This window comes from Orbicella franksi, chromosome 1 (genome assembly GCF_964199315.1).
Source record: "Orbicella franksi chromosome 1, jaOrbFran1.1, whole genome shotgun sequence".
Classification (NCBI taxonomy): domain Eukaryota; kingdom Metazoa; phylum Cnidaria; class Anthozoa; order Scleractinia; family Merulinidae; genus Orbicella; species Orbicella franksi.
Window position 1 is genome coordinate 3,384,290 of NC_138145.1, and position 25,152 is coordinate 3,409,441.

The 25,152-nt window shown below is 39.1% G+C and overlaps 4 protein-coding genes across 7 annotated transcripts; 2 read left to right on the plus strand and 2 right to left on the minus strand.

Annotated features, from left to right (window-relative positions):
* Nucleotides 1-1,656: 1,656 nt before the first annotated feature.
* Nucleotides 1,657-5,655, minus strand: LOC145485802 (proteasome subunit beta type-1-like). The gene is made up of 7 exons (XM_081464446.1): nt 5,509-5,655; nt 4,903-5,010; nt 4,290-4,371; nt 4,075-4,106; nt 3,187-3,284; nt 2,348-2,454; nt 1,657-2,127 (listed from the first exon to the last, which is right to left on the minus strand). The coding sequence occupies exons 1-7, from the start codon at nt 5,562-5,564 to the stop codon at nt 1,942-1,944; spliced, it is 669 nt and encodes a 222-aa protein (XP_081320572.1). The 5' UTR covers nt 5,565-5,655; the 3' UTR covers nt 1,657-1,941.
* Nucleotide 5,656: 1 nt separating this feature from the next.
* LOC145485812 (U6 snRNA-associated Sm-like protein LSm2) lies at nt 5,657-10,527 on the plus strand. Its single transcript, XM_081464454.1, has 5 exons — nt 5,657-5,740; nt 5,812-5,879; nt 7,409-7,439; nt 8,043-8,102; nt 8,700-10,527. Exons 1-5 carry the CDS (start codon nt 5,657-5,659, stop codon nt 8,823-8,825), a joined length of 369 nt encoding a protein of 122 aa, XP_081320580.1. The 3' UTR covers nt 8,826-10,527.
* A 4,192-nt stretch (nt 10,528-14,719) lies between these two features.
* On the minus strand, nt 14,720-19,213 carry LOC145485629 (casein kinase II subunit beta). 2 transcript variants are annotated; one of them, XM_081464271.1, is made up of 7 exons: nt 18,994-19,213; nt 18,769-18,902; nt 17,787-17,889; nt 17,492-17,607; nt 16,771-16,846; nt 16,121-16,310; nt 14,720-15,493 (listed from the first exon to the last, which is right to left on the minus strand). In XM_081464271.1, exons 2-7 carry the CDS (start codon nt 18,838-18,840, stop codon nt 15,379-15,381), a joined length of 672 nt encoding a protein of 223 aa, XP_081320397.1. In that variant the 5' UTR covers nt 18,841-18,902; nt 18,994-19,213; the 3' UTR covers nt 14,720-15,378. The 2 variants fall into 2 exon arrangements, with proteins under 2 accessions (XP_081320397.1, XP_081320393.1); XM_081464267.1 differs by having other exon boundaries at nt 19,101-19,212.
* Nucleotides 19,214-19,313: 100 nt separating this feature from the next.
* Nucleotides 19,314-24,938, plus strand: LOC145485639 (DNA polymerase epsilon subunit 3-like). Of its 3 annotated transcripts, XM_081464282.1 has the most exons (6): nt 19,364-19,437; nt 20,111-20,165; nt 23,210-23,281; nt 23,788-23,873; nt 24,355-24,473; nt 24,766-24,938. In XM_081464282.1, exons 3-6 carry the CDS (start codon nt 23,216-23,218, stop codon nt 24,933-24,935), a joined length of 441 nt encoding a protein of 146 aa, XP_081320408.1. In that variant the 5' UTR covers nt 19,364-19,437; nt 20,111-20,165; nt 23,210-23,215; the 3' UTR covers nt 24,936-24,938. The 3 variants fall into 3 exon arrangements, with proteins under 3 accessions (XP_081320404.1, XP_081320408.1, XP_081320412.1); XM_081464278.1 differs by lacking the exon at nt 20,111-20,165 and having other exon boundaries at nt 19,314-19,437; XM_081464286.1 differs by lacking the exons at nt 19,364-19,437; nt 20,111-20,165 and adding an exon at nt 22,872-22,964.
* Nucleotides 24,939-25,152: the final 214 nt, after the last annotated feature.

A 25,152-nucleotide genomic window follows, 5' to 3' on the forward strand; every position in this document is an offset into this window, starting at 1 on the left:
CTAACCTCTCAATTCTAATGGTAAAAAAACCGACTGACATATGTGCATGTGCATCGAAAACATGTGAAGTCAAATGCTTGAGTAAGAACCTCACTATGGAGTTTGGAGAAAGTGCGGTCAGATCTGCATGGAAAAATGAATAAACACACGCGATTATCAAAGCTTATCATGTGTGATGCTATTTCTTGTACCCTTTGCATGTAGATCTTTATACTTCTCGTGCGTTATCCACGGAAACCGGAGACGATCTCGTATACCTTTGAGGGGTTAAAAAAGCAGTTTTGGTACCTCATTTGGTGCCTCAGTTTCAGTTAATGTGTTGTTTTCAAATTGTTACCTCTTAGGGGTGAAAAATATTTCAAACCACGCCCAAAAAACAAGATCGTGGTACTTCTTAGGGGTTCTTTTTAAAATTTCCGACGAGCATTCCCGTTTTTTTTGAACGGGAGACCCCCTTCCGGGGTGCAGGCACAGTTAAAACATGAAATGGAAGTTTTTATTTTTGTTCTCCATAGTGGTTTTGTTCACCACCGGACGAAGAAATCATTTCTATTGGCAATGAATACGCTGATGTGCCAAGATGAATGTGAATCGGTGATTTTGGTGTCGTGATAACGAATTATCTTTGGTAAAAAAAAGGACCGACCACACTAATCCGTCTTCGTCTCAACGAAAACGAAGCAAAATATTTTCGGCCACACTTGCGTTTTCACCTGTCCACGCTAATCCGCTAATCCGCTAATCCGCATACTTTGTGATGCGTTTTCGCCTATCGTCCAACGCCAGAAAACGCTGATGGAAGCGACAGTATACGATGCTCTTTTCGGCACGGTTTTCACACTAGAAACGGAGCGTTTTCAAAATGCTCCACTTTTGAACCCGTTTTCGAAAGCCTCCGTTTTCATGAGCGTTTTCGGTCGTTTTAGTGTGGACGATAGGCGAAAACGCATCAAGATATGCGTTTACATACAAGAACGGATTAGTGTGTTCGGGGCCTTAGTTTTATTATCTTCAGTAGTGCTTCACCACTTCAGAACTTGTCTTTCGATAGCACTTATTATTTCAAGACACGCACGGACTCAGTAAAAATCCTTTAAGATGAGAAAACTCCTACAATCCTAGCAAGTAAAACAGAACAAGTTTAACCCTTTGAAAGTAGGCAATTTCCGAATTAACGAGTGCCTCTGTTTCAAAACGAGTCTTCGTGCGAAAACGAGTCTGATTTGCGCGAAAATTCGCCTGTAGGCGGAACACATTTTCATATGAATGGTTTCGCACGAAGACTCGTTTAGACGCAGGCAAAAGGCGACTCGAAAAGGGCCTATTTTACCCAAAGCGCTTAGATTTTACCCGTTAATCGTTTTCTCGTCACCCCGTGACTCGTGACGTCATGAGACACATCTTTGGCTTACGTAAAACACTCCAAAAACCTCACAAAAAATTAACGTAAAACCCAACTTACCTCAATGGCTACTTTTGTTATTCCCTACACATTTCACCACCTCTTTGCAACAAGTTCGTCATAAAATTACTCAAGGAGCTCAATACCCACCTCTTAAAATTTCTTTCCAATTCAGCCGGAAATACGAGACAAAAAAACGCTTCTCATTTGACGAGCCACACTCCCTTAGGCTACGCAGTTAATAAGGCAGCCTCTTTTTCGGAAGAGTATTTTTATTGTCTACAAATTATACATTGAGAAAGACAGAAGCACTCAAGATTCCACGAGTAACAAATTGCCTCTCTCTAGTGTGCAGCTTTTGTTCCTATGCTATGAAGAGGGAGCCTGGTGACCAACAGCGCAGCAGCTGAACTTACAAACACAAGAACCATTAAGATACAGAGTAAAATAACAAACATTGCATCTAGAATGCTTCCAGCAACACATAGAAATTCAGACAAGTTTGTTTACAAAGTTAAACTTAGAAGCCGCTCTTCAGTTTAATCTCTTCTAAGTGGGAAGGCTTCTTCTGTCACACCATCTTTTGTGACAACACTGATAATAACAGCATCCCCAGTGTAGATATCTCGTTCAGCCGCTGCAGTAAAAACATCTTTGACCAGGAAAACTGCTTTATCTTTAGTCAAAGGAACCTCTGTTGCCCCTTGTTGGTTCTTAAACCCAATCTTCAAAACAATAAGAGGTGACCAGATTAACACAAATACAAGTTCATATTATTTATTATAACATGATATATATTAAACCCTCCGTTTAAGTTTTATCTGATTTTAGCTGCATTCTGTATTAATCAAAGACAGCGTGCCATCTTCTACACTAATAGACCATAACATCCATGTCAAGATGTAGCACTATAGTATGCACAAGGAACATCATCATACAGTTTACCTGATTGTCAAGTAGTGGTTGTAGAAGGGCTGATGCTGAGCCACCAGCTCTGTAAGTCTCTCTTTCATAAGAGCCCACAGGGTCAAAACTAAACACACATCCTTTACCTGAATACAACAAACAATCAACATTATTGTTTTATGCACAGAACAACTGAAGATTGAATATGCAATTTTCAGTGCTTGACCAGTACAGCACCTAAAATGATCTCTGGTCCTGCAATAATTGTTATACCCATTTCAAATCTGAAATGATACCTTAGTGATTCCCAATCTTTTTCAAGATAAGTCCAAAATGATACCAAAGTAATAACCTCTTACTAACCGAGTGCGAGGGCCGTATCGGGGAATATTGGCCCTCGGTCGTTTTTGTAGGAACCTTGCTGTGCTCGGTCCGTACAAAAATGACCGAGGGCCAATATTCCCCAGTACGGCTTGAGCTAGCTAGGTTAGTAAGTAGTTTATTATATGGCACTCGGGCTATGCTTGTTTTGAATTTGCCGTGTTTCGAAAACAAAAAATACACAGCTTATGACCATTTCCATGGCAACGGTCCGTATGGCAAAATCCCGACCAAGAGAGAACCAATCAGAACACTCTGATTTACCTCAAGACTACCTTGCCATATAATAATGTTGGGTATTCAATGGCATTAGATTTACTCTCAACGATATTGCCCAACACTTACAAAGTATTTTGCTCCAACAGATGCATCTAATCAAGGGAGACTGTTGTCTTTTTGTTTAACCTTGCCTAAGCACTTCTGTACACTTCTGCCAGTTGAAATGCATGAGGCATTCAAAAGAAAATAAACACTACATAAAAGCAGTAGAATGTTACCTTCATTATCCAACCCAGCCAAGATATTGTATGTATAGTATGGGAAAAAGCGTCGATAGTACAAAACAGTTGACAACATCTGAGCAATAGCAGGACAGCTAGAACAGAAGTGCATAAAATAGTTGATAAGTGAAATAAAATGAAATTCGTACCCTCAATAATGCACTAAAGGCTAATTATTACAGAGAGTAATTAATGTAGCTGTAAAGGTCCAATTTTGCCCTTTGCACAAACTGGTATTTTCCTTTGCTATGGTGTATGGTGTATGGTGTATGTCATTCTCTTATTGACTTTGCTATTCATCTTATTGGCTACACTACCCACTACTCACTATCCAGTCCATTGTAGATAGCAAGCAGCCTAGCAGTGTGTGGTTGTCGAAACAACTTGGCGTACTTTTCGAAGTATCTGTGAAGAGGATTTTGATACAGTTTTGAACAACTAGTAGGTTTATACTAAAACAATTGGATTATTTTCTCTTTCTGTGTAAGACAGTTGATGAGGGTTGTGCCCTCATCAACTATTACATGATAGAAATTTCGAGCTCATAATCTAATAATTGTTAAATATATGTGAAACAGAGGAAACAAAAATTGTACCCAGAGTAATATTGATCTAGAACATAGCCATAGTTCTTTGCACACATTGCTGTCCTATGCTGCTAACCATCATTACTGATAAAATAATAATGATAATGATAATGATAACGATAACAATAATGATAATGATAATGATAAAGATAATAATAATAATAAAATATGTTAATTGACCACTCTCCCAGTGGGGTTTTTCAAGGCCAATAGAAACAAATGATGAAACAAATACATGAAGATTGATCACTATCACTAGTACATGCACATGCAGTTCCAGACATTAAAATATCCACACCTCATTTTACTCCCATGCTCATGTTCATACATCTAAAACAAACATATAATGAAAGTTAGTTCACATAATATTTAGTATTTCACAAATGCAAGAAAAATACAATGTAAAATGAGAAGAATCTGAGCCTAGTTGTTACTGACAGGACAGATGTTACATTGCCTTGTGAAAAACAAAAACACAACTCAGATTCACAATGCAACTAGTTATCACTGCACCTGAAGTCTTGCTGTAATAAGCTTCGTTAGTGTGAGGCAATCACCATGAAACCCAGCACATCCGAGAACTGTTGAATTGGTTCTAAAAGTATGGAAAAACACGAAACATAAAATAAACTTTGACTATCAGCCCCGCTCGATTAGGTCACCTCACCACCCACACAGTTATTTACTGCATTGTTCATATTGTGAAATGGTCTTGTCCAGCATCATGGTGGTCCATGTTACTGATGTTTTGAGAGTGCATTTTCAAAATTGTTTGTTTCTCTTATTTTGACTTACGCATCTCACGTTAGCATCTGAAGGAAACATCACAATCTACTTCTACAGTTCATACACAGTTTTTGCAATAAAACTAAGCTGAAAAATGTAGGGACAAGAATCACGCCACAGCATGTGTAACTAAGGAGTTTTCCAACAGATTAGCAACACAGATTAGCAACACAGATTAGCAATACCTGAACTGTCACATTTGTAGAAGAAATTTTCACCACATTTAAATTTAATAAATTACCATACTCTGTAAAAAGCCATTATTATTAGATGCATTTCACAGCCAACACTTCACCAAAATAAAGCAAAGTTGACCTTGCAAAAAAAACGTCTCACTCACAGTTTGTAAGTCTTTGGACTATCTCTGGTGTGAATGGCAAATCCCTGACTCAAACGCGTGTCTGAAGCAATGACAGAAAAATCCTCTCCTGCAATAGCTAGTACAGTCCTTGAAGTAGGGAAAAAAGACGCAATGTGAAAACTTATCAAAGTATCAGTAGTTAAGCATATTTTCACTTTTGCTATCTTTGCCTTATTTCTTTTGTCAGTTTAAAAAAGTCAATTCACTGTCCTCGCACTGTATAGTTAATCACAAATGGCATTTCATCCCTCTCCTGAGATGTTTTATGGATAACTATTTGAGGGATCAGAATGTTCTATAACCTTCTCAAAAATATAAACTTATCACAGTGAACAGGGATGTTATTCTTTACAGTAGACAGAGTACAACGTTTATGATGACTCATAGCCAAATCTTACATTCTATCTACTGCAGGGTATACGCTCTTGACAAGAAAAAAAATTTTAATCACAGAATAGAAGCATTTCCTTGCCGCTTGGGAAAAAAACCCTACAATGAAAATCTGAAGGCTTACAAGTCATGTGCTGACTCATGCGGACCCCAATGTCAACTGAAATAAAACTACGAAATGCAAGCATTACTTACCCTCCATTGAATGTATAAGGACTAAAATATTGTTGAACAGGTCTTTCAGTATTCATTTTTTTATACTGTCTGTAAAATGGACGAATATAATTTCTATTTTTGAGCAAAAATCGTTTGTACAGTCTGGAAATTCTTCTAGCTTTGTGCCATGCAGTATCCCATAAACCTCTACGCTCCCACGAAAGAACTGGTCAGCGGTTTAAACACCGCCATATTTTCAGCTTTCAAAATGGTGAGCATTTGCTTTTCGTTTGTAGGACGTTTGTTGGCGAAATTTTACGGTTGTTACTTTCTTTCTTCTAGCTTTTCTACTCATTTTTCAAGTCTTTGGTTGGAAAAGAGGTTATTGTAGAGCTGAAGAACGACCTCAGGTGTGCTAGCACTCTATATTCAGTCGCACGTGAATTTGTCTGATTTGTAAAACAACTGTAGCTGAAGTTTTGTACTTTCACCAGATAGCAATACTATTTCATTAGATTTGGCATGATAGTAGGAATATTTGAGACCTTGCTTTGTAACACCAGCTAAAGTCAAGGGTATTAGCAAACGTTTAAAACTATAAACCAATCGCAGTTTGCTTCTGAGCTGCATTATAAAACGGTCACCTCAAAATGCAGAACATGCAGACTGCAGACTGCAGACCGCAGACCGTGCAGACTGAGTACTTTTTTTTCTTATTCTTGATTTTTGCATTTACTTTTGACTCATATATTTCTTGGTTCTCTTCAATTATGTATCGGAGTGTTTGTTATCCACAGGTTGTGCAAACTCGCTGGTATATGACTGTTGATGTGTTGTAGATTTTGCAAGGCAAACTCCCTTTAGTCCTAAATATGCTTAAATAAAGCTATTTTAAAATGTAGAAATAAACTTCATTTGTAATGTAATGTCACAGGTAACATGTGCATTTTCAACTCTTGGTGTACAAAATGTAATTCCAAATGGCTGTTGGAGCGTGACTGTGATCATGCCAAAAAAGACTAGCACATGGAAAGATCACAGAAAACCGAATAGCTTTTGAAATTCTTAGCTCAGTATGGTTGCCTTGATGAATTGATGCAATGGTTAATTTATCTGTCCATATGGCAGTTGTGTTTTTATGGCGATTTAGACTATGAGTGGTCCCTCTTCCACTTAGTCCATTGTGTGTGACGCATAAGAAAACCAAGGAAAAAATTTCATGCGAGCATTTTGTTTCTCGAGGTTTACTTACGGTCACACTTAACTAAGCAAAAGAGGGAATACTCCTAGTCTAATGGCGATTCTGTACTTTGTAAAGCAAAAGCGATATGTGGGACAAGGTCACTTAGAATCACCGTCCATGCTTTGTTTTATGAATCAGTTGAGAGGAGAATGAAGACTAAGAAAATCGAAAAAAAAAAGACAAAATAAATAAAACTACAAACCTGTCAAAAATTGACGCAATTTACGCTCAGAATTTATATAAGTTTATTTTTATGCTTGATTATAGTATATTTAGGACCAGTAAAGGGAATTTTCCATAGAAAGTCTATTAAATGTGTGAATCAACACTCAGATGTTGAGTTTGTGCCGCCCGTGGATAAATAACAAACATTAGGACATATTGAACACTATTTTTCCAAATTACATTTCAATGTGAAAGCAGTGAAGGAATTGCAACTCCATGGATATGCCACTTCTAATTCCCAGCTCAATTTTAGATTTCTATTGAGCCACAACATTTCATAAGAAATACAACTTTCTGCCAGTTTACTGCTCATAATGTAACAATTGCTGGCTAACTTTTGATCATCTCAGAATTAAAATGTCTCTTCATATCTGTTCAGTATGTTCATAATTTATTAATTTTGTATGTAAATAATTATTAGGAAATGTGGTGTGTTGTTGATTAAAATTGATCTTGTTCATTTCTTAACAGTGTGCATGGGACATTGGACTCTGTTGATCAAGTAAGTACAGCATGCCCTGCATAAAAAAAAATAAACAAAATAAGATCACATTCATGATGACATTGTTTATTGGCAGTACAAGGCAGGACCCTTACATGACGGAGATAAGCAGTAGAGACAACTGCAGATCTCTTCTTGCTGACTGAAAATGTCTTAGTTTTATGATTTGTCTCATCATCTTTGTTAATCTTCTGCAGGGATAGGGTGATATTTTTTGATCTTCAGAAGGGTTCGAGTGATCCTTGGAAATGTCCAGAAATGTCTAATTGCCTTCACCTATCTTTGGAAGGCCTTGGATGAATTTTCACCACCCTTTAAATACCTCGGATGACTGTCCGTAGTCTTTGAGTGTCTTTGCACTAACTTCGGTTATCTTAGTTGTAATCTGTGCTGTGGTGTTTCACTCTCTTTGGGCCAGTCAGAACTAAGTGATTTTTTTTCAAGTGTACTATTATTATTATTGTGTAAACACTTTCTTTGCTTTCTTTCCTAAAATGAATTTGTGTGACTGCAGGCCATGTGAGTGAAACTGCTCCATATTAACTTAGTGCCTTTTTAATTTAATTTAATTTTTTTGTCATTTATTATAATATTTTTTCATAGTTTCTGAACATCAAGTTAACAGATATAAGCCTCACAGATCCAGACAAGTATCCTCATATGGTAAGGTTTAATAAATTGATTATTCTTATTTTATTAAAAACTGGATCACTGGATGAATCAATAGACCAATTTTTATCTTAAAATTCAGCCTAAAACAATAGACCTCAGCACAAGGCTCTGGGGAATAAACCCCACAAACTCTGTAGTTATTCCCCAGAGCTCTATTATTAGGCTGAATTTAAATATATCAAAATTGGTCTGCTCACTGGCTTAGCCATCATGGTGTTATTTTGGGGTGTGTTTTTATTTTAGTTTGTTTTCCATATCTTGGGGCGCCTTGTTGGCTCTCTGTCATCTCATATCCAACGCATGCACCTGGAATAATTTTAGTAGCCAGTTCCTGGCTGTCAGCTTTTTGGGGGGAAACACAAAAGTTCAGGTACAGATGAAAGAAAAACAAAGGGTGCCCTGGAGAAAAGAAGACTGGAACAGGATTCAGTGTTATCTTCCACTAATAATAAAAGCATTTTGAACTATGCACATGTATAGCTTAAGAGCACTGTGATTGATAGGTTTTAGCGTATGTTATAGTGCATACTGTCTCTGAAAAACTCTATCCATGTTTAAGTTGGTTTGATTTTCTTTTTTCGTTTCTAGTTATCTGTGAAGAATTGCTTCATCAGAGGATCAGTAGTACGATATGTTCAACTGCCAGCAGAAGAAGTAGATACGTCACTGCTACAAGACGCAACAAGGAAAGAAGCAGCCCAAAGTAAAGCATGAAAACAAGCCTGACTGGACAAACTGACAAGGAAAATGCCAAGACCTCAACTGAAGGAAAAAAAACAGTTGAAAAACTATTTAACAGAATTTCTGCTAAGTGATTTCTTAGATTTTGAATCTTTTTGAAAATCCAAGTCTGAAAACTTTGTATGCGCGTTGTATGCAGGGTAAATTCTTAAACTCTTCAAACAAAAAATAAGATTGCGTGAAACTGACATTCGATTCCTACACCTTTTAGTAACAAGCACTTCCATGTAAACCCCGTATGGCGTCTAACGTTGCCGTCATTTATCTTGGTGGGCGTCCCAGGAACAAAGTTTGCTCAATCTAAAGGGCATTGTAATTAAAATTGACGGCAGCATGGTTTAAGTTTTAAACTTCAGCGTTTGCATGTTGTTGCATGAAACGTGCAGTGAGAAGTCTTAACTTTTTTTATAATATCCATCGGGAACAACTGATTAGAGGAATTACTTTTATTGTTTTAGTGCATTTAATTTATTTAATTGACACTGCGCCTAAAGCAGATTATTATATCATCGTGAAACAGACTGGTAGGCCGCTTGGCCGCAGTAGCTGAATTGTCTCGCCAGGCACACTGTCACTTGTGTAGATATACCATTTTTGCTTTTTCACTGTATACATGTATGGCCTTGCTCTAGCTACATACCTCTTTTTGTATCATTCTTTCCGGAGGGGTTCCCTTATGTAAAGGTCGGGGCTGCTCGTTGGAAAATTTGGATTAAACCCCTAAAGGAGACCAATCCGGGCGTGGCTTGAGCTTTATTTGACGCCTAAAAGATATCACTTAAAACAGAATAGGATCGATTATCAACCGTTGTTCGGGAAGGGAGCCCGCGCTAGTAAAGCGGCCTCCAGAGAGCAGCGGAAATCGAGCGTAAAAACGGAAATGAGAGTGTTATTTTATTGTTATTTGCACGAGTGCATCCTAAAGGATACTTTGAAAGTGAAAAATTTTGGCGTTTCGTCCTGAACACCCAAAGTGAGACCATAAAGCTTTATTTAAACCCCTAAGCGAGCATCCCCAACCTTTTCATATGCGAGTCCTCCCCGGGCATTCGTTATGTGTAAGGAGAATTTTGTTTTCTCTAGATTCCAAGTTATAGATTTATTGACTGAGATGAAGATCAGTATCATATTATGGAAATGGCAAACCAAAGCAAGAAGCTTCAAGATGATTACCGGTATATTGAGTTTGTTTCATCTGAGTCACTTGGGCTTTAATGAAAGTAGATCAATAGTAATGTTAAAGGAAAACCCGAATTTTTTTTAAAGCAAAAATTCAGAACTTTTGTAAATTAGTGGTTTACCTTTGCGTCAGGTTTTCTGTGTGTAGTGTTTCGACAACTTCAGCGAAAGGTAAACGATGACTCGCAAGGTATTGCCTAAACGTCAGTTACTGAAAAATCCTCACTCGGACGCTTACAAAAGACCAAGTACCGACTGAATCTCTTGTATGATAATATTATGCAATGTAGTATCGAAAACAGAAAACTTACGCTGCTTCTTGTATAGGACCTCTTTCAATACAAAAAGAAATTGTCAGCACAACTGTCTGCCTAATATTTGGTGCTTGCCGTTTGAGTAATAAAAGTGTCAAGTTAATATTTCCCAGGAATATCTTTCTAAATTGATTACAAGTCGCTTTTGAAAGGTTGCTCTGCACGATTTTTCTTGGCTAGCAAAGAACGGGGAGTTAAAACATTACATTCTGTGAAGCACCGACTCAGCAAAACCCAACAACGAGACCAAAATTTACCAATACAAGGCGTTACAAGACGGTGGCAAAGTGTAATAGAGAGGTTATTTTGACAGCCGGGACGCGTTTTAGTTGCCGTTGCCGTTGTGGAGAGGTGGCCGTTGTTGAGAGATTAAAATTAAATAAGAGTGAATGTACGTATGGACTGTCCGCCGGGACCAAATCAAGTGGCCGTTGCAGAGAGGTGACCGTTGTAGAGAGGTGGTCGTTTTAGAGAGGTGGCCGTTAGTGGAGGTTTCACTGTATTGCCGTTAGGTGTCGACAGGTATCGGGGAAGAGTGATATTTTATGTCCATTTTGTCTTGACGACGTTAAGGCGGAGACAGAGACAATATTCGATCAGTCAAACAGCCAAGGCCGGGGATGCCCTCTACCACTTGATTACCAAGTACGGCGGAGGTTGTGCGCTAGGTTAGCAGCCCGAACACGGAAAAACGTTCTTGCTACAGTTATCAATACAATGCAAATAAACTTTTCCACGTTCAAGGTGATTCTTAACAGGTCTCTGCTTCTGACCAGTTGACTGCTGTCAGTGAAAGCCCTCGGGAAGCTGGCAATCTGTTTGCACCAAAAGCAAGCTACGTGTGGGAGCATGGAACGTCCAAACAGCGTAAGCACCATCTAGGTAGAACAGCACAGATAATTCTCCACATGCAGGAGTACAGACTCAACATTTTGGGCATCAGCGAATATCGCTAGACAGTCCGGTCGTCCAGTGAGTGCAGACAGGTCTTGACCGTGCTCTATTCTGGGAGAACTGGTGGCATTTATGCAGAAGATGTCCCCTTATCACAAGTCACATCAAGTCACTGCTGGAATGGGAATGGATTATTGCCGACATGAACGCAAAGGTTGGGTGTGACAATTCCCTCAGAGGAGGAGGGCATCATGGACCGGCATGGGTGAGGTGTTATGAATGACGGTGGTGAGCGTCTGAATGATCTCTGCACCAACAACAACTTGGCCATTGTTGGAGCGTTGTTCAAGCACACAGACATCCATAAGCTTACATGGGTATCTCCCAATGGCAGACACCAACCAGACAGACCACATCCTGATACACAAGAAGTGCAAGTCCTCCCTGCAAGATGTGCGTGTGTTCCGTGGTGCCGACATAGGAAGTGACCGTTTTCTTCTCATGACAACATTGAAATTGAAGCTACGAAAGACCCTTTTTCCAAGACAGACACGTGAGTGAATTGATGTGTCAAAACTGAAGATTCCAGGAGTCAATCACGCACAATTTCATCTTCAAGCTTCGAAACCGTTTCAGTTTCCCGGAAGACTCTCCTGAAGAGGACGGGAGGTTAGCCGTAAGTGGATCAACATCAAGGAAGCTTACACCGAAGTTGGGAAAGAGGTCCTTGGCCTCAAGAGGAAGAAGTAGGAAAAAGATTGTTTGTCCCCTCAGACTTGGCAGGCCATCGATGAAAGCTCTGATCATTCAAGTTGAGTGCTTTGAGCACCAAGTCAGTACGGGCTAGGGAGCAGCTGCTGGTCTCCTGGAGACTGAAAGATAAAGAAGTTATGGGAAGTACATGAAAGGACAAGCGGAGTTATTAGGAAGACAAGGCTGCTTGTGCAGCGAGCAGCACAACAGGGTCAGCTCAGTACAGTGTACAGAATCAACAGGGAACATTGCAATGCAAACGTTCAAGGGAGTGGCCCAGTGAAAGGCAAGAATGGCACCACTATTACAACTGAGAGAGAACAAGCAGCTAGATGGATGTAACATTTCAAGAGGTGCTCAACGGACCAGACCCTGAAACGCCAGCTAACCCACCTCCATCCAGTGACCTACTGGACACTGACACCGGTCCGCCAACTGTGAAGAAGGTCCGAAAAGCAATCACTGATGAAGATGAATTCGAAGAGGAAGAGTGGTAAGGCGGCAGGCATCGATTCCATCCTTGTCGAAATGATAAAGGCTGAAATCAACACCGCAGCAGCTGTCTTTACCGAGCTCCTCTTCTGTGTGGAGTGAAGGTACCATGCCAAAAGACTGGTCCAAGAAGCTGATTGTGAAGCTACTCAAGAAAGGCGACTCCTCTAGCCATGAAAACTGGCGTGGAATCACACTTCTTTCGATCCCGAGTAAGATCTTCAGCAGAATTACCTTGATTGTGCGATCGACAGAAGATTGCGGAATGAACAGGTCGGATTTCGGAAAAGTCGTGGATGCCTCAAAATCTTCACTTTGTGGAACATCAAAGAACAGTGCCTTGAATGAAATGTTCTCCTGTTCCAGAACTTTTGGATTTCCGCAAAACTTTCGATAGCGTTTATCGTGATGGTCTTTGGAAGATTCTTCATTCATAAGTCTTTACCCCCAGAGCTATTGTAGTCAAACTGACCCGCCTACTCCATGACATCTTTGAATGCAGCGTCATCCTGAATATATGATTGATTCGTTCCCAGTAGAATCTGGTGTCCGCCAGGGAAGTACGTGTACTCAGTATACTAGCACGTATCCTTCTCCTTATTGTCATGGAATGGGTAATGCAGAACACAACCAGCAATAGCCGCTTTGGAATTCAGTGGATCAGGACCTTGACTATGCTGATGACCTAGCACTTCTGTCTTCCCATCAGACACATTTGCTGGAGAAATCCAACCGACTCTGGAAATGTGCTGGGCAAGCAGACCTGGATGTGATCATGAATACTTATAAAACACCGATCATGACGGTGAACGCATCCTTGGAAACCCCCATTACCATCAGTGGTCATGCTGTGGAGGTCGTTGAAGACTTCACGTACTAGGTGGCCTTGTCAGTAGTGACAGCGGTAACCAGCGATCAGGCGTTCTATTTTTTTGGCGAACGGGGGAAGAAGAAAAAAGAATAAAAATATCAAGCGTTCTTTTTTTTCTCCTTCCCCTGGACTGATGTTAATAAAAAAGAACGCTCGATTGCAGGTTATGACAGCTTCGACCTATCTGGAAATCCCAACAGTTCACCCTATAAACAAAGATGTAGCTTTACAAGACCTTACAATAGCAATGAGTGCTGGCGAGTCGCGGCCATGACCCGGCCAAGAAGGGCATGGTTCGTCTATCATCGTTCCACTACGTTTTTCTGGCCGAATACGATTTAAAATAAAAATCGATATACACTGACAGGCTTCACTAGCGTCATACTGGAGATTCCTAGGTGGCGTGTAAGATGGTAGGTCACGTGTTTCGTATGGGAAACGACACCATCCCTAAATGGACCCCTGAAGGCAAGGGGCGCACAGGAAGGCCAAAGACCATCTGGCGCAGAACGGTGACAGCAGACCTCAAAGAGCTTGGCTTGGTCTGGGCGGAGGCCGAAAAGATCGCGAGGGACTGTGAGAAGACAACAATAACAACAACAACAACAACAACAACAACTTTATTTGTACTCAACAAAGAAATTAGAAATTAGATGAACAAAAATAAGTTGAAATAATTAGAGTACATGGCTGCCCGAAATAACCTTAATGGGCTAATAAGACTGGGCAGCCATTCTTAGGGATGGAGAGAGAAGAGAAGAGGAGAAGTAATGTCATGGTGTCCTTATGTCCCAACTGGGACGATAAGGGTGAGTGAGTGAGTGAGTGACGTTAAGGCTAACACGAATAGCATCTAGCCATGGCTGAAAACAGCTCTTCATGATGGTGAGAAGCAACGGTGACATTTGTATCAGCGTACAGTCGAGCATTTCAGACAGGATTTCAGTTAGTTTAGCCATTTCTCCATTGTAGGGGCTGGTGCTAGCTCCAGTCACATGTGTTGGCAAAATTTGACCTATTTAATGAATTAATGAGGCCACTTTTGGCCGAGTGATAACTTCTTGCCCCCACAAGGGGATGGAACTAGGAAATATTTATATTAGCAAAATGGCTTAGATCCTTGGCATCAGCTCTCAGTAAGGCTCTACCTTTAAAACCATATAACCCTAATTTTCTTAGAAGGATTTCACAGTCAATGGCATATGATCACTAAACAGAATGGCATTAGTTGGACCATTGTAGACGTTAAGATACCAGTTATCAGGAAGGGTCATGAGGGGAAGTCCGGGTAGAGTGGAGCGGATGAAAACCAGGCCAGAATGAAACTGCATGAAGACACAACTCTTAATATCTCTTCCAACATGTCAAGACAACAAAAAACAAATAACTTTATTTCTTTCATGCAGTATGCACAACAATAACTTTTACTTAATAATTGTGCTTTGTGTTTGTTGAAACTGTACTAAGAAGAAATCTGCAACTCTCCAAGTTACATATATACATAGCTTGTTTGCTCTATTTTTTTTATCGATCAAAGAATTCTTTTGAAGCTGTACATACACTCTTTTTGCATATTAATTACTACAATACCAAAGTTATATGGAAACCTTGCATTAGAATTTGATGAAGATCACTACAATTCACTGCCAGTAAAAATTGCTCAACAGCACAGTTATGTGCACCTTAAAATTGATCTACTAAAATCCTCCATTAGATCCCTGGGAGGGGAGGGATGGGGAATAGTGATGGAGTACAGCACAGTCACGGCAGGCAGTTATACATGTTTTGCTGCATTGTGTGATGTGTCTCCATCTAGAAGAGCCATACAGATTAAAAATCATCATACAAGGTTATCGCTATCTCTATTAGGTTACCTACACTTTTGAACAGTTGATAACATAGCAAGAAAGTCGTCTATCAAATAATGATTTTCCGATGTGTTGTGTATTAAGGTATTTGAGAATTGGGCAGAGCACTAAACAAAAACTAAAACAAACAAGCAAGATAGAAAAATAAATTGCTCTTATTTGTAGTGTGGTTTGGTTGATCGTGGACGGGCAGATGCCGACCGTCCTCTTTGGGCCGCGGCTCGTTCCTGGATCTGGTAAGCCATGGGTGAAATTTTGAATCCAAATAATCTGTGAACAAAGTATAATAGAGTAGTAAATTAGGTGACTCAGTAGAGCTTGTAAGCTGGCAAACTGCATTTCTGTTCAAACTCTCTATACCAATTTTCACAACAATAAATCATTTGAAGGGGAGATTCTATTTCGACTTGAGAGGATATATCCAACATTGGGGACAGTGTCGCATCACATTTCCAAAGATCTCAAAGTTTTCCAAAAACACTTTGCTGTGCATTGCTTTTCCACTCTCTCCTTGTTGCCTGGAGTGTTTGATGTTTCATGTTTGATAAGTTGCATGAAAATGACCGTTCTTTGCAACCACATGGCAAAACAGAAGAAAGCAATAATTGAATGATAGATATGCTTTGAAAAATGGACAAGTTTATTTGAGGATGTTGCCATGTTTTGTCACCAGGGGTTGTATCTTCTGGTATGTCACTATTGATCAGTGAAAGCAGCATCTTTGTCTTGCACCCCCTGCCCCTCCTCCACCTCCCCTCCTCTAAGAAAAAAAAAAACTTTGAAAAATCTGGGGAAGTGGGTCCCAATGAAAGTCCCTGTGGTTTGTTAAGGTTTCATTGTTGGAACTGCTGTCCATGGAATATTTTACAGGGCCACTCATATCCTAACTCACAATACCTTGGTACAAATTGGTTGTTAGGTCTTTTTGGTCTGTACTCTGGGTGGACCATAAACAGCATGTGAGGGAAACCTGTGCCAAAGTATGCTCCATCTGTGTGGTGATGCCGAGATGACTTGGGTGTGTAAACATCCATACATTTTGGACAGTATAGTTTTACCATGGCCTCTCCAGGTACATCAGACAAACCTGTTGATGGTAAGAAATGCTGAGCATGAGTTTACTGAGGGTATGACAGTATGAGGTTGTTGTACCACAAAAAGTATAAGGGTACAAGTTTACCGATTTGTTGCATTGTTTCAGAAATCAATAACAAGTTCTAGGAATTGATCTATGTCAGAGCTTGACCTATGTCGTGTGTGTACAACAAGTGTGCAACAAGTGTTCTGAGTTTTTGATAAAGGCAACGAACTTGTTTCTTGTGCATTGTTGAGTTATATAACTTGTGAAGGAGTCAGGACGTACATCTTTCCCTTATTGATTCCACTACGACATAAAGTGTAATTTAGGACGATGACTATTTAAACCCTGTAGCTGAGGTGTAAAGTGACAGATACAGACAAGAGGAGAGGAACTGTCCCTACTCTTAGCACTGAGGGCTGTATAGGATATTACTGTAGGTCAGAAAGATTCAGCCTCTGAAACTTACCGATTGGTAAGACTGCTTGATTTTCACAGTAAACTCGACAACAGTGCCCAAAATCACCATTCTGATATTTTTCAAGCTGGAAGGAAATCAGTTAGAATAAGAGCTAAGATTCCTGCTTTGTTAAAAGTTCAGTACATTCATGATTATCTATAAATCTGTAGTACATGTATTACATGAATTTCCTACTTACAAGCCTATAATGGTACTTTAGCAAGTGCTGCACTCCTAGGCCTTACCAAATATCAGCTTACAGTAAACATAAAGCTCCTGGTCCCATTTTGAAACAATTTGAAACATTCAAACCTAATCAAATTTGCACATTTACAAAAGACTATAAAAAATTAGGGAAAATTCCACCAAAGAAGATGGTCTACATATGAAACTACCAAACAATGATAGTAAATAAATTAATATATGGCTAGCTCCGTGGGCAGGCAAGATGCATGAAACCCTGTATTGCGAATGGCTACCCAAGTGGGCAAGATGGTGCTATCTTGCCCACTCGGGATTAACCGCTCTGTTCCTCAAGAAAATAGTGTTCTTCTTCCATGTAATAAATCCTTTATTCACAGGTCAAGATGACTGGATATTAGCCTTGTTCCTTTTTGCATGTTTTATAAACCTCGACTCTGTCTTGGTATAATATCCAGCCATCTTGACCTCATGCTTGGTCAATAACCCATATATATGCTACAAAAAGTGCTTTAATCTTTAACCTTACCATTTGTGCAAGCCCTCTGTTGGTTAATATGTAACGAGCATGAATCAGACCATATAACATTTCAGCTGCTTGTTCAATCAAATCACTCTGATTGGGATTATCCTCTAGTTCATCATCTGTTGACAAGATAATACATTACGATTGTACTAACGAACATCTGCCTACCTTGAAACCAAGTCTATGTGAGTCAGCTCCCAGTCAGTTAAGTTTTAACCTTTTCAGACATGATCTGACCGTTCCCTGAAGCATTGTTTTGGTTATTTCAATTGGATAAAACATCAGAATATCCCCTTACCTGGCTCCATATCTAATATCATATCCAAGGCCTGCCTGTAATGGGGCACTTGTTCATTTAATCCTGTTAAATTAAACTTGTCTTGAATGTAGTCTTCATCAACCTGGTAAATTAAAAAAAAGTTTTTTTTGACTGAATTATTACAGGACCATACATCTGCACTAAAACTGCCTCAAAAGGACCAGTGCTGAAAGGAAAAAAGAAAGAAATGTTCTTGACCCTGTTCTCATTACTGCACAGTTTGTGCCCATAGGTAACACTGAACTGAACTGCCTCAAATGGACCAATTCATGGAGACAAGACTCAATCTGACATAGCTTAGCAGTATTCTCATTGAAACGTGTTACCCAGAACACCAGCAAGGGATGTTAGGAGGAAGTGTTATGGCTGTGTAAAAAATAACTGCTGTGATCAAACAAATGTAAATAAAGGGCTTTTTGATAAGCATCAACTGATTTGCCAGCCAAAAATAAAATAAAATTACAAAAACAAAGAGAAAGGAGCCATCTATACACACCAAAACAACAAGGTTGTGAACCCATCCAAGTATGTATAAAAATGCATGTTTCATAAGATAAGTGATTGAGCAAGGTGTCACGAACTGGTGAATAATAGTTTTATCACTTACCTAGAGTGAACGAATGGAAATAATAAATAATTATCAGTAGTCTAAAGAAACCATTGATATTCATTATAAACAAGACAGTGGGAATTCACGCTTTTGCAGCAAACTAAATAGGTGAGTGACAAGCTAACTTGAAACCGCCTGTACATGCAATGCTTGCCATGACAAGACGATTTGATTGGTCTGCATTGAGCCTTGAAGTTAGAAGTGTGGTAAACAAGTGATTTTCTAAATAACATCACCACAGTTCGAAATGTTTCTGGCTATAGTGACGTTACTTCACTTTTCGTTTTAAATACATCGATCTCGATTTGGCGGCTTTTAAGAAAAGTAAGCTTAAATATATTAGTTTCTTACCTCACAAAAAAACTCGTTTCCACGAAGACCACAAAACCAAGAAATCCACGACACTTCTTCCGAGCTGCTCATGTTTTTGACTCAAGCCTTGCTCCAAATCTACGACGTCAGCTGGTTTAAAATACTTGCAATTACTGCAATGGAAACCAGTAACAAAAGATGTGTCTGGTGTTGATGATGATCTACGTTCCAGACAACTTAATCAAAGTAGGCACGGAACAAAACCTTGATCCTTGTCTCCAGCAAGGTTAGTCGTTAATCAGAGGCTTGCCGAATAGGTAAGAAAAATAAGTATCACAGGCCTTAAAACGGCAAAACGTGTAAATCCTTACCAAGAAAAACAGAGGGAAAGACTACCGCGGCATTCGACACAAACACTACGGACGAATTCGGAACAAGATTGGAAACGTCCAACGAGGAGTCAACGTTATTTCTGCGCATACTCTGTCATCCGCTGCAAAAATAAAGTGGCTCAAATAGTCCTTTTTTTAAGACCTCCTATATAACGAAGGTTTTTATTGGACAGATTCTTAAAACTTTGACCAATGTTATCGACTCATACTTTCCTGTAACAGCGAGTTTGTAGAATGCTGGGAAGTATTTCGCGGGAAAAGTAAAGAAAGTCGACATTTTGGCAGTCGTCGTTGAAACCCCAGGAAATTTATAAGAGTGAGTGTATTTTGTTGAAATAATATTTAATTAATCGTCGTTCGAGAGAGAGTGTTATCAAGAAACGTGAGCTTGGTGGCGTTTGGTGATTACAAAATAGCCAAATTTCGACCTCTTATGGATCATGAAGAAAACTTTGGCTAAATGATTTGTTTGAGATGAAAGAGTCAATGAAACGAACCATTTTGCTCTATTTCTGAAGCACTTGGTTTCGGTGGATACGACGGTTTTCGGAATAGAATAGCTTGAGTTAAGATGTTTTTCAAAAAGTGTGTCAGTTAAGGCTGAAATAACTCCAATTTTCAGAAGGGCATGTGACCTGCAGGTATGAGACACGCTTGGGTTTGAGATCTGGTGGGTATACATGGGTTATTTCAGATATACAGCGCTAATCCTCATGGTATGCATAGTGTTGATCAGCAGACCATGTAAATGTAACACCTCTCCAAATTCTCCAATTTTCAAGGGAAAGCACTCAGTCTGGTTGCAGTGTGCCTATGTTAATGTTGATGTTTAATTTGATCCTTGCTACGCTTTGGTTGTTCCTTTGTTCTGTGTATAGTTATTTTTGTTATTAACAATGTAAGTTGTATGAAACAAACAGCAAATTGTACCAAGGAATATTGAATCATAACATAACTTCTAAAATGATCTTATTTCTGTCATGTTTTAGGCCAAGTAATACCCCCGGGAAGGGGGGAGGGCACTGCCATATGTGGGCTTTATAGGTATGTGCTGCTGTAAAGGGTATGGTTTTCAAGCAGTTTACTCTAGGATAGGGTATATAAATCAGAGCATTTGGGTCTAGAATAGGGTATCATTTTTCACAAAACTGACTGGTTGGTTGAAGATTTTATCTAGAGTAAGGACACCAGGAATTGCCACTCAAAAATATAAAAAAATCAAATCAGCAAGTTTAAATTTACGCAAATCAGCCACAACAGTGTCGATAGATGGGGGGATTTGGGGAGTTTACTCTAGTATAGGTTAGCAAAATTCAGCTGAACTACAATCATGGACAAAAGTCTTGAGACAAATTTGCACTTTTGGCGCTTTTGCGTACACGCCAGGCGTGAATACAACTTCACCTGCCTAACCTCGCCCCCCACCCCCCATACAATGTTGAAAACTAGTACGTGCAATTTCAGCTGATTTTCAACATTGTGTTGGGGGGGAGGGGGGACAGCAACCCGTTTATAAAGGATATAGCAGCGTTTTCTCCATACGTCAGTTCTAAAACACAGATAATCCGTTACATTACATAAGTGTCCCAAGGACTTTTGTCCACGATTGTCTGATTTTTGCGTCTCGTGGAAATATGCACAATCAGGATGTTTTTTTAACCCTAAATGCATTTAGAACCTGAGAATGTGAACATCTGAGATGAGAAAGGCATTTCTAAGAACTTTTCCACAGCTTTTGTGTATTTTTAAGTGGTTTTGGACCGATCGGGAAGGGTGTTGATCTCAAACAATCTAGAAACTTTTGTATGTGACGGCAGTGATAACGGCGTCGCTTGATTTGGATATGTAACAAATTGTTTACATGATGATGTACAGTTTTGCAGATACTTCAAGTACTTAAACAACAAATTTGGTATTTAATTCAATCTTAGTGATCACCTTAACAGTTATTACAGCGCGTTTAAGTATACTGAGGTGCTATGCTCTTTGTAGTGACATCACCATTTATTGGTCATCGCACAGTACTCAGTGGCGAAGAAAAACAGTGTTTCGTCAATGTTAAGTATCAACTAAGTAAGAAAACCAGCAAAACTACTTTTCAACACGAGATTTATGGTACTGTTTCAAAATTACTTCACAAAAGTCACGTCACAGCATGCTGGCAGTAAATACAACGGTACTCACTTGATTCAGTATGGAAGAATTGACTTTAAACAATTCTTAACAAATGGAAAGTGAGTACCGTGCTTGCGGAGCTCAAAATTAAGTTTTTACTAGCTATAAAGGTGTAGAAAGATTGATTGCCAAACACATTTCACTTCGACATGTCTTAAATGTGAGCTTTCGGAAATAAGTAGGTACATTTTAAGGTTTTAAAGTGAGTACTGTTGCTGAGAACTGTTGAGTTATGCAAATAAGGAGTGTCCACAACACTAAAAGAACGTCACACAATATTGTTTCGTAAATAACTAAAGGAAATGACTTCCACTTGTGGGAAACAACTTGCTAGTATTTGGTTCGGTACCCTTTCGACCAAATTATAGTTTACGTTGCCCGCTCACTGCATGTATCATATTCATGATACAGATGACTTCGAGATTTGACATTTCTGCGCGACTTCCCGGGGTGAAAACCTTCAGTTTTCCTTCAAAAAAAGAAGACTCTTACTCACTGTTCGACAGAAATTCTTGTCATATGCACAATAATCTATAATGCCTTATGCTCGTTGCTACCTTGAACGTTAACCATGTGTGTCCTTTCAAATACCGCATGCACGAGTATGAGATAGAACAAATTCCGATTTACGCCACGCGTTTGCGTTAGGAAAAATTGAAAAGAAAAACAAAAGAGCTGAAATAAACCACAAAATAGCTCAAAAATAATCTTTGTATTACAATCTATTCACAGAGTCGAGAGAAAACACATTTAGACTGTGGAAAACCGCTGAAAAGTGACATTTTATTTCTGAACTGAAATTCAGACAATCATGGACAAAAGTCTTGGGACAAATTTGCACTTTTGGCACTTTTGCGTACACGCCAGGCGCGAATACAACTTCACCTGCCTAACCTCGCCCCCACCCCCCATACAATGTTGAAAACTAGTACATGCAATTTCAGCTGATTTTCAACATTGTGTTGGGGGGGAGGGGGGATAGCAACCCGTTTATAAAGGATATAGCAGCGTTTTCTCCATACGTCAGTTCTAAAACACAGATAATCCGTTACATTACGTAAGTGTCCCAAGGACTTTGGTCCACGATTGTAGCTCTGGTATAGGCAAGGGGTCCAAGGTCCCAGTGACACATCCCCACCCAGAAATTCCCAAAGTACCGCCGCCCCCCACCCCCCCCCCCCCCGGAGTAATACTAGCTCATTGCATGTGCAGCATTAGTTACTTTAAAAATTGTGAAAATATAAAGGTTGTGTGCGCATTCATCCACTGGTAGTGCCAGTAAAGAGAGGGTCAATAGATCAACAAGGTTACCAGCTGTTTAGCCCCCAAGTTGATCAGCCCCTAGCCAGTTAGCCCCCAAACTGGGGTTTATCAACTTGGGGCTAAACGACTGGATACTGATCAAAGAGCGGTCTTGTAACAAGTATGCTTGCCTGAAGTACTAGTCTAGTTCCCGCCTCGTGGGTCACATGACAGAGCTTGTCTGGTTGGCCATGCTGTAGTTTCGTTGTGCTGCTTAGTGAAATAAATAAGTTTGTTCTGCGGACTCTGTTGTCTATTCGTGTGTCCTCACAGGTCTGTAACACAACTAAATGACCTTTGATAGGCAAGATAGGCAGGAATGTCAGTACAAAACACTAGGGAAGCTGGAACAAACCAACCACCCAAGTACGTAACAGGACTACCGCTGGCCGGTACTGGTGTAGGATGAAACCTAGGGTGGAGAAAATTAAAATAAAGAGATGAGAACTCAGTTATAAATGACAGCTCAACAGACCATTTGTAAAGGATTGCTGATAGGAAATAAATGTCTGTAGGCTGCAGTGGAGGCTGTCAGTTGCTCATTATAATATAGGAATAGTTTCTAATAATAATCTATTGTTCAAAATTAATTTGGGTATTCTATTTTACAGTTTCTTATGGCAGAAAAACCAGAGGATTTAAATCTTCCTAATGCAGTGATTTCACGCCTGGCCAAGGAAGCAGTAAGATTTTTTAACTCGGAATTTTTAGAGGCAGAAATTGCACTTGAATAATTTTAATTTGTCAGAATGTGCACATTAAAAATAATGTCTTATTCAGTTGAAAGTTGCCTTATGTGCTGAAAAGGAAACCACTTTAAAGCTGGATTAAATTTATTTAATAAGCCATTTTCTGTGAAGTATAAACTTTCCTTCAAGGAAACCTCAAATTATTTAATTTTCTATTGGAGGGTAGAAAAACTCTTAAAGGGGAATTTATTTTACCAAGAATGAAAGAGGTGGAAGCTCTTAAAAGAGAATTTAGTTATGAAGAAAGAAATAGGTATGGTCAGTAAAATAGTGAAGATTGAGACACTCTAAAATTACAAAACTGAAGAGTATTGGCTTCAGAAATTCCTTTCTTTGAAATATTCACTTGTGAATTATTAATTTAAGATATATCATTGCATAGGTTATTAGAGATTACTAAATTTCTTAGTTTACTAGCAAATGCCTCTCTTTGGTTACAGCTTCCTGAAAATGTCAACATTTCCAAAGAAGCTAGAACTGCCATTGGAAAGGCTGCCAGTGTATTTGTTCTGTATGCAACATCATGGTATGTATTCTACTACTGAACTTCTCCCAGCCTCCATGATTACACATCTGTACACTGTAAGAAAGTGCACACTAAAAGCTGTACACAATTCTAAATACGTGAATCTTAATAGAAACACAGAACTTGGATCTATTGATGTCCATAATGGAATGATGAAAGAAAATAATGTTACTTTTTGACAAATGTATTCAATTAAACATGTGATAACTTGGATCTATTGATGTCCATAATGGAATGATGAAAGAAAATAGTTTTACTTTTTGCCAAATGTATCCAATTAAACATGTGATTTTCCTTATTTCTCTGCATTAATTTTTCTGAAAAAATGCACATTTTTCCATATTGCTAGAATTTTTATTAAAACTCATGAAAGTATGTTCCGATTACTTGTTGGAAACAGAAAATGGTTTCTCTCTCTTAAGCAAGCTTGTTAGTGATTGTCTCACCTTTAATTCAACACTTTTTGTCTGTTTTGTTGAAGTGCCAACAACTTTGCACAAAAGCAGAAGAGGAAGACTCTGACAGCACCTGACGTATTTGAAGCTTTAGAGGAAATGGATTTTGAGCAGTTCATAAAACCTCTAAAAGAAAGTCTGGAATGTGAGTACTGAAACTCTGGAATGTGCATACTCCCTACCTATGGATAAAATTAATGCAGTTACGCTAAAGAGGTACAGGGTAAAGAGGCATGGTTAGAAAATGTAGTGAAATTCAAATTGTACTGTGGAGTTGGGGATGACTCCATTACACTTAATGTTCTGTCTAGCACTCTAGTTTCATTTTTCTTGCCCCTGTTATTGGTGGCGCCTGAATGTCAGCTGCCCCTTCTTGTTGCTACTCAGGAGTGTATTAAATTCTTCTTAATCTATTTGTTTTTCAATGTTTTTAAAAGTATTCAGAAAGGAACAGAAAGGCAAGAAAGAGGCAGCAGCAGAAACAAAGAGAAAGAAAAGTGACACTGCAAGTGAACCAGAACCTGAGTCCAAACGCCAAAAAACAGAATCTGACAACAAAGACAAATTGAAAGAAAATGAAAACAAAGAAGCTGATAAAGAAAAATAAAAATGGAAAAGATCCATAGATAGTACAAATATTTTAACATCAAACATTTTACTTCAGAAAAGAATGACTTGCATTATATTTAATAAGTACATTGTAGAGCCATCAAAGCTTCAGCATTGCATATCACAAGGATCTTGCTGGAAGAGTTGACTATGATTCATAGAAACCAAGAGGGAACAGGATGCAAAGAAAACCAATTTTGAAGCTTGCCCTTCAG

Coding starts and splice junctions, on each gene's coding strand:
- LOC145485629 (XM_081464271.1), bottom strand. CDS start 18,840: ATGAGCAGCTCGGAAGAAGTGTCGTGGATTTCTTGGTTTTGTGGTCTT. Junction 16,847..17,491: donor ACAGAGGGCTTGCACAAATG/GTAAGGTTAAAG, acceptor ATTTCCTTCCAG/CTTGAAAAATATCAGAATGG. Junction 16,311..16,770: donor TCAAGCAGTCTTACCAATCG/GTAAGTTTCAGA, acceptor TACCATCAACAG/GTTTGTCTGATGTACCTGGA.
- LOC145485812 (XM_081464454.1), top strand. CDS start 5,657: ATGCAGTATCCCATAAACCTCTACGCTCCCACGAAAGAACTGGTCAGC. Junction 5,880..7,408: donor GAGCTGAAGAACGACCTCAG/GTGTGCTAGCAC, acceptor ATTTCTTAACAG/TGTGCATGGGACATTGGACT. Junction 8,103..8,699: donor CAGACAAGTATCCTCATATG/GTAAGGTTTAAT, acceptor TTTCGTTTCTAG/TTATCTGTGAAGAATTGCTT.
- LOC145485802 (XM_081464446.1), bottom strand. CDS start 5,564: ATGAATACTGAAAGACCTGTTCAACAATATTTTAGTCCTTATACATTC. Junction 4,372..4,902: donor AGTCCAAAGACTTACAAACT/GTGAGTGAGACG, acceptor CCATACTTTTAG/AACCAATTCAACAGTTCTCG. Junction 3,285..4,074: donor GAGCATGGGAGTAAAATGAG/GTGTGGATATTT, acceptor CTTCTGTTCTAG/CTGTCCTGCTATTGCTCAGA.
- LOC145485639 (XM_081464278.1), top strand. CDS start 23,216: ATGGCAGAAAAACCAGAGGATTTAAATCTTCCTAATGCAGTGATTTCA. Junction 23,874..24,354: donor GTTCTGTATGCAACATCATG/GTATGTATTCTA, acceptor GTTTTGTTGAAG/TGCCAACAACTTTGCACAAA. Junction 24,474..24,765: donor TCTAAAAGAAAGTCTGGAAT/GTGAGTACTGAA, acceptor TGTTTTTAAAAG/TATTCAGAAAGGAACAGAAA.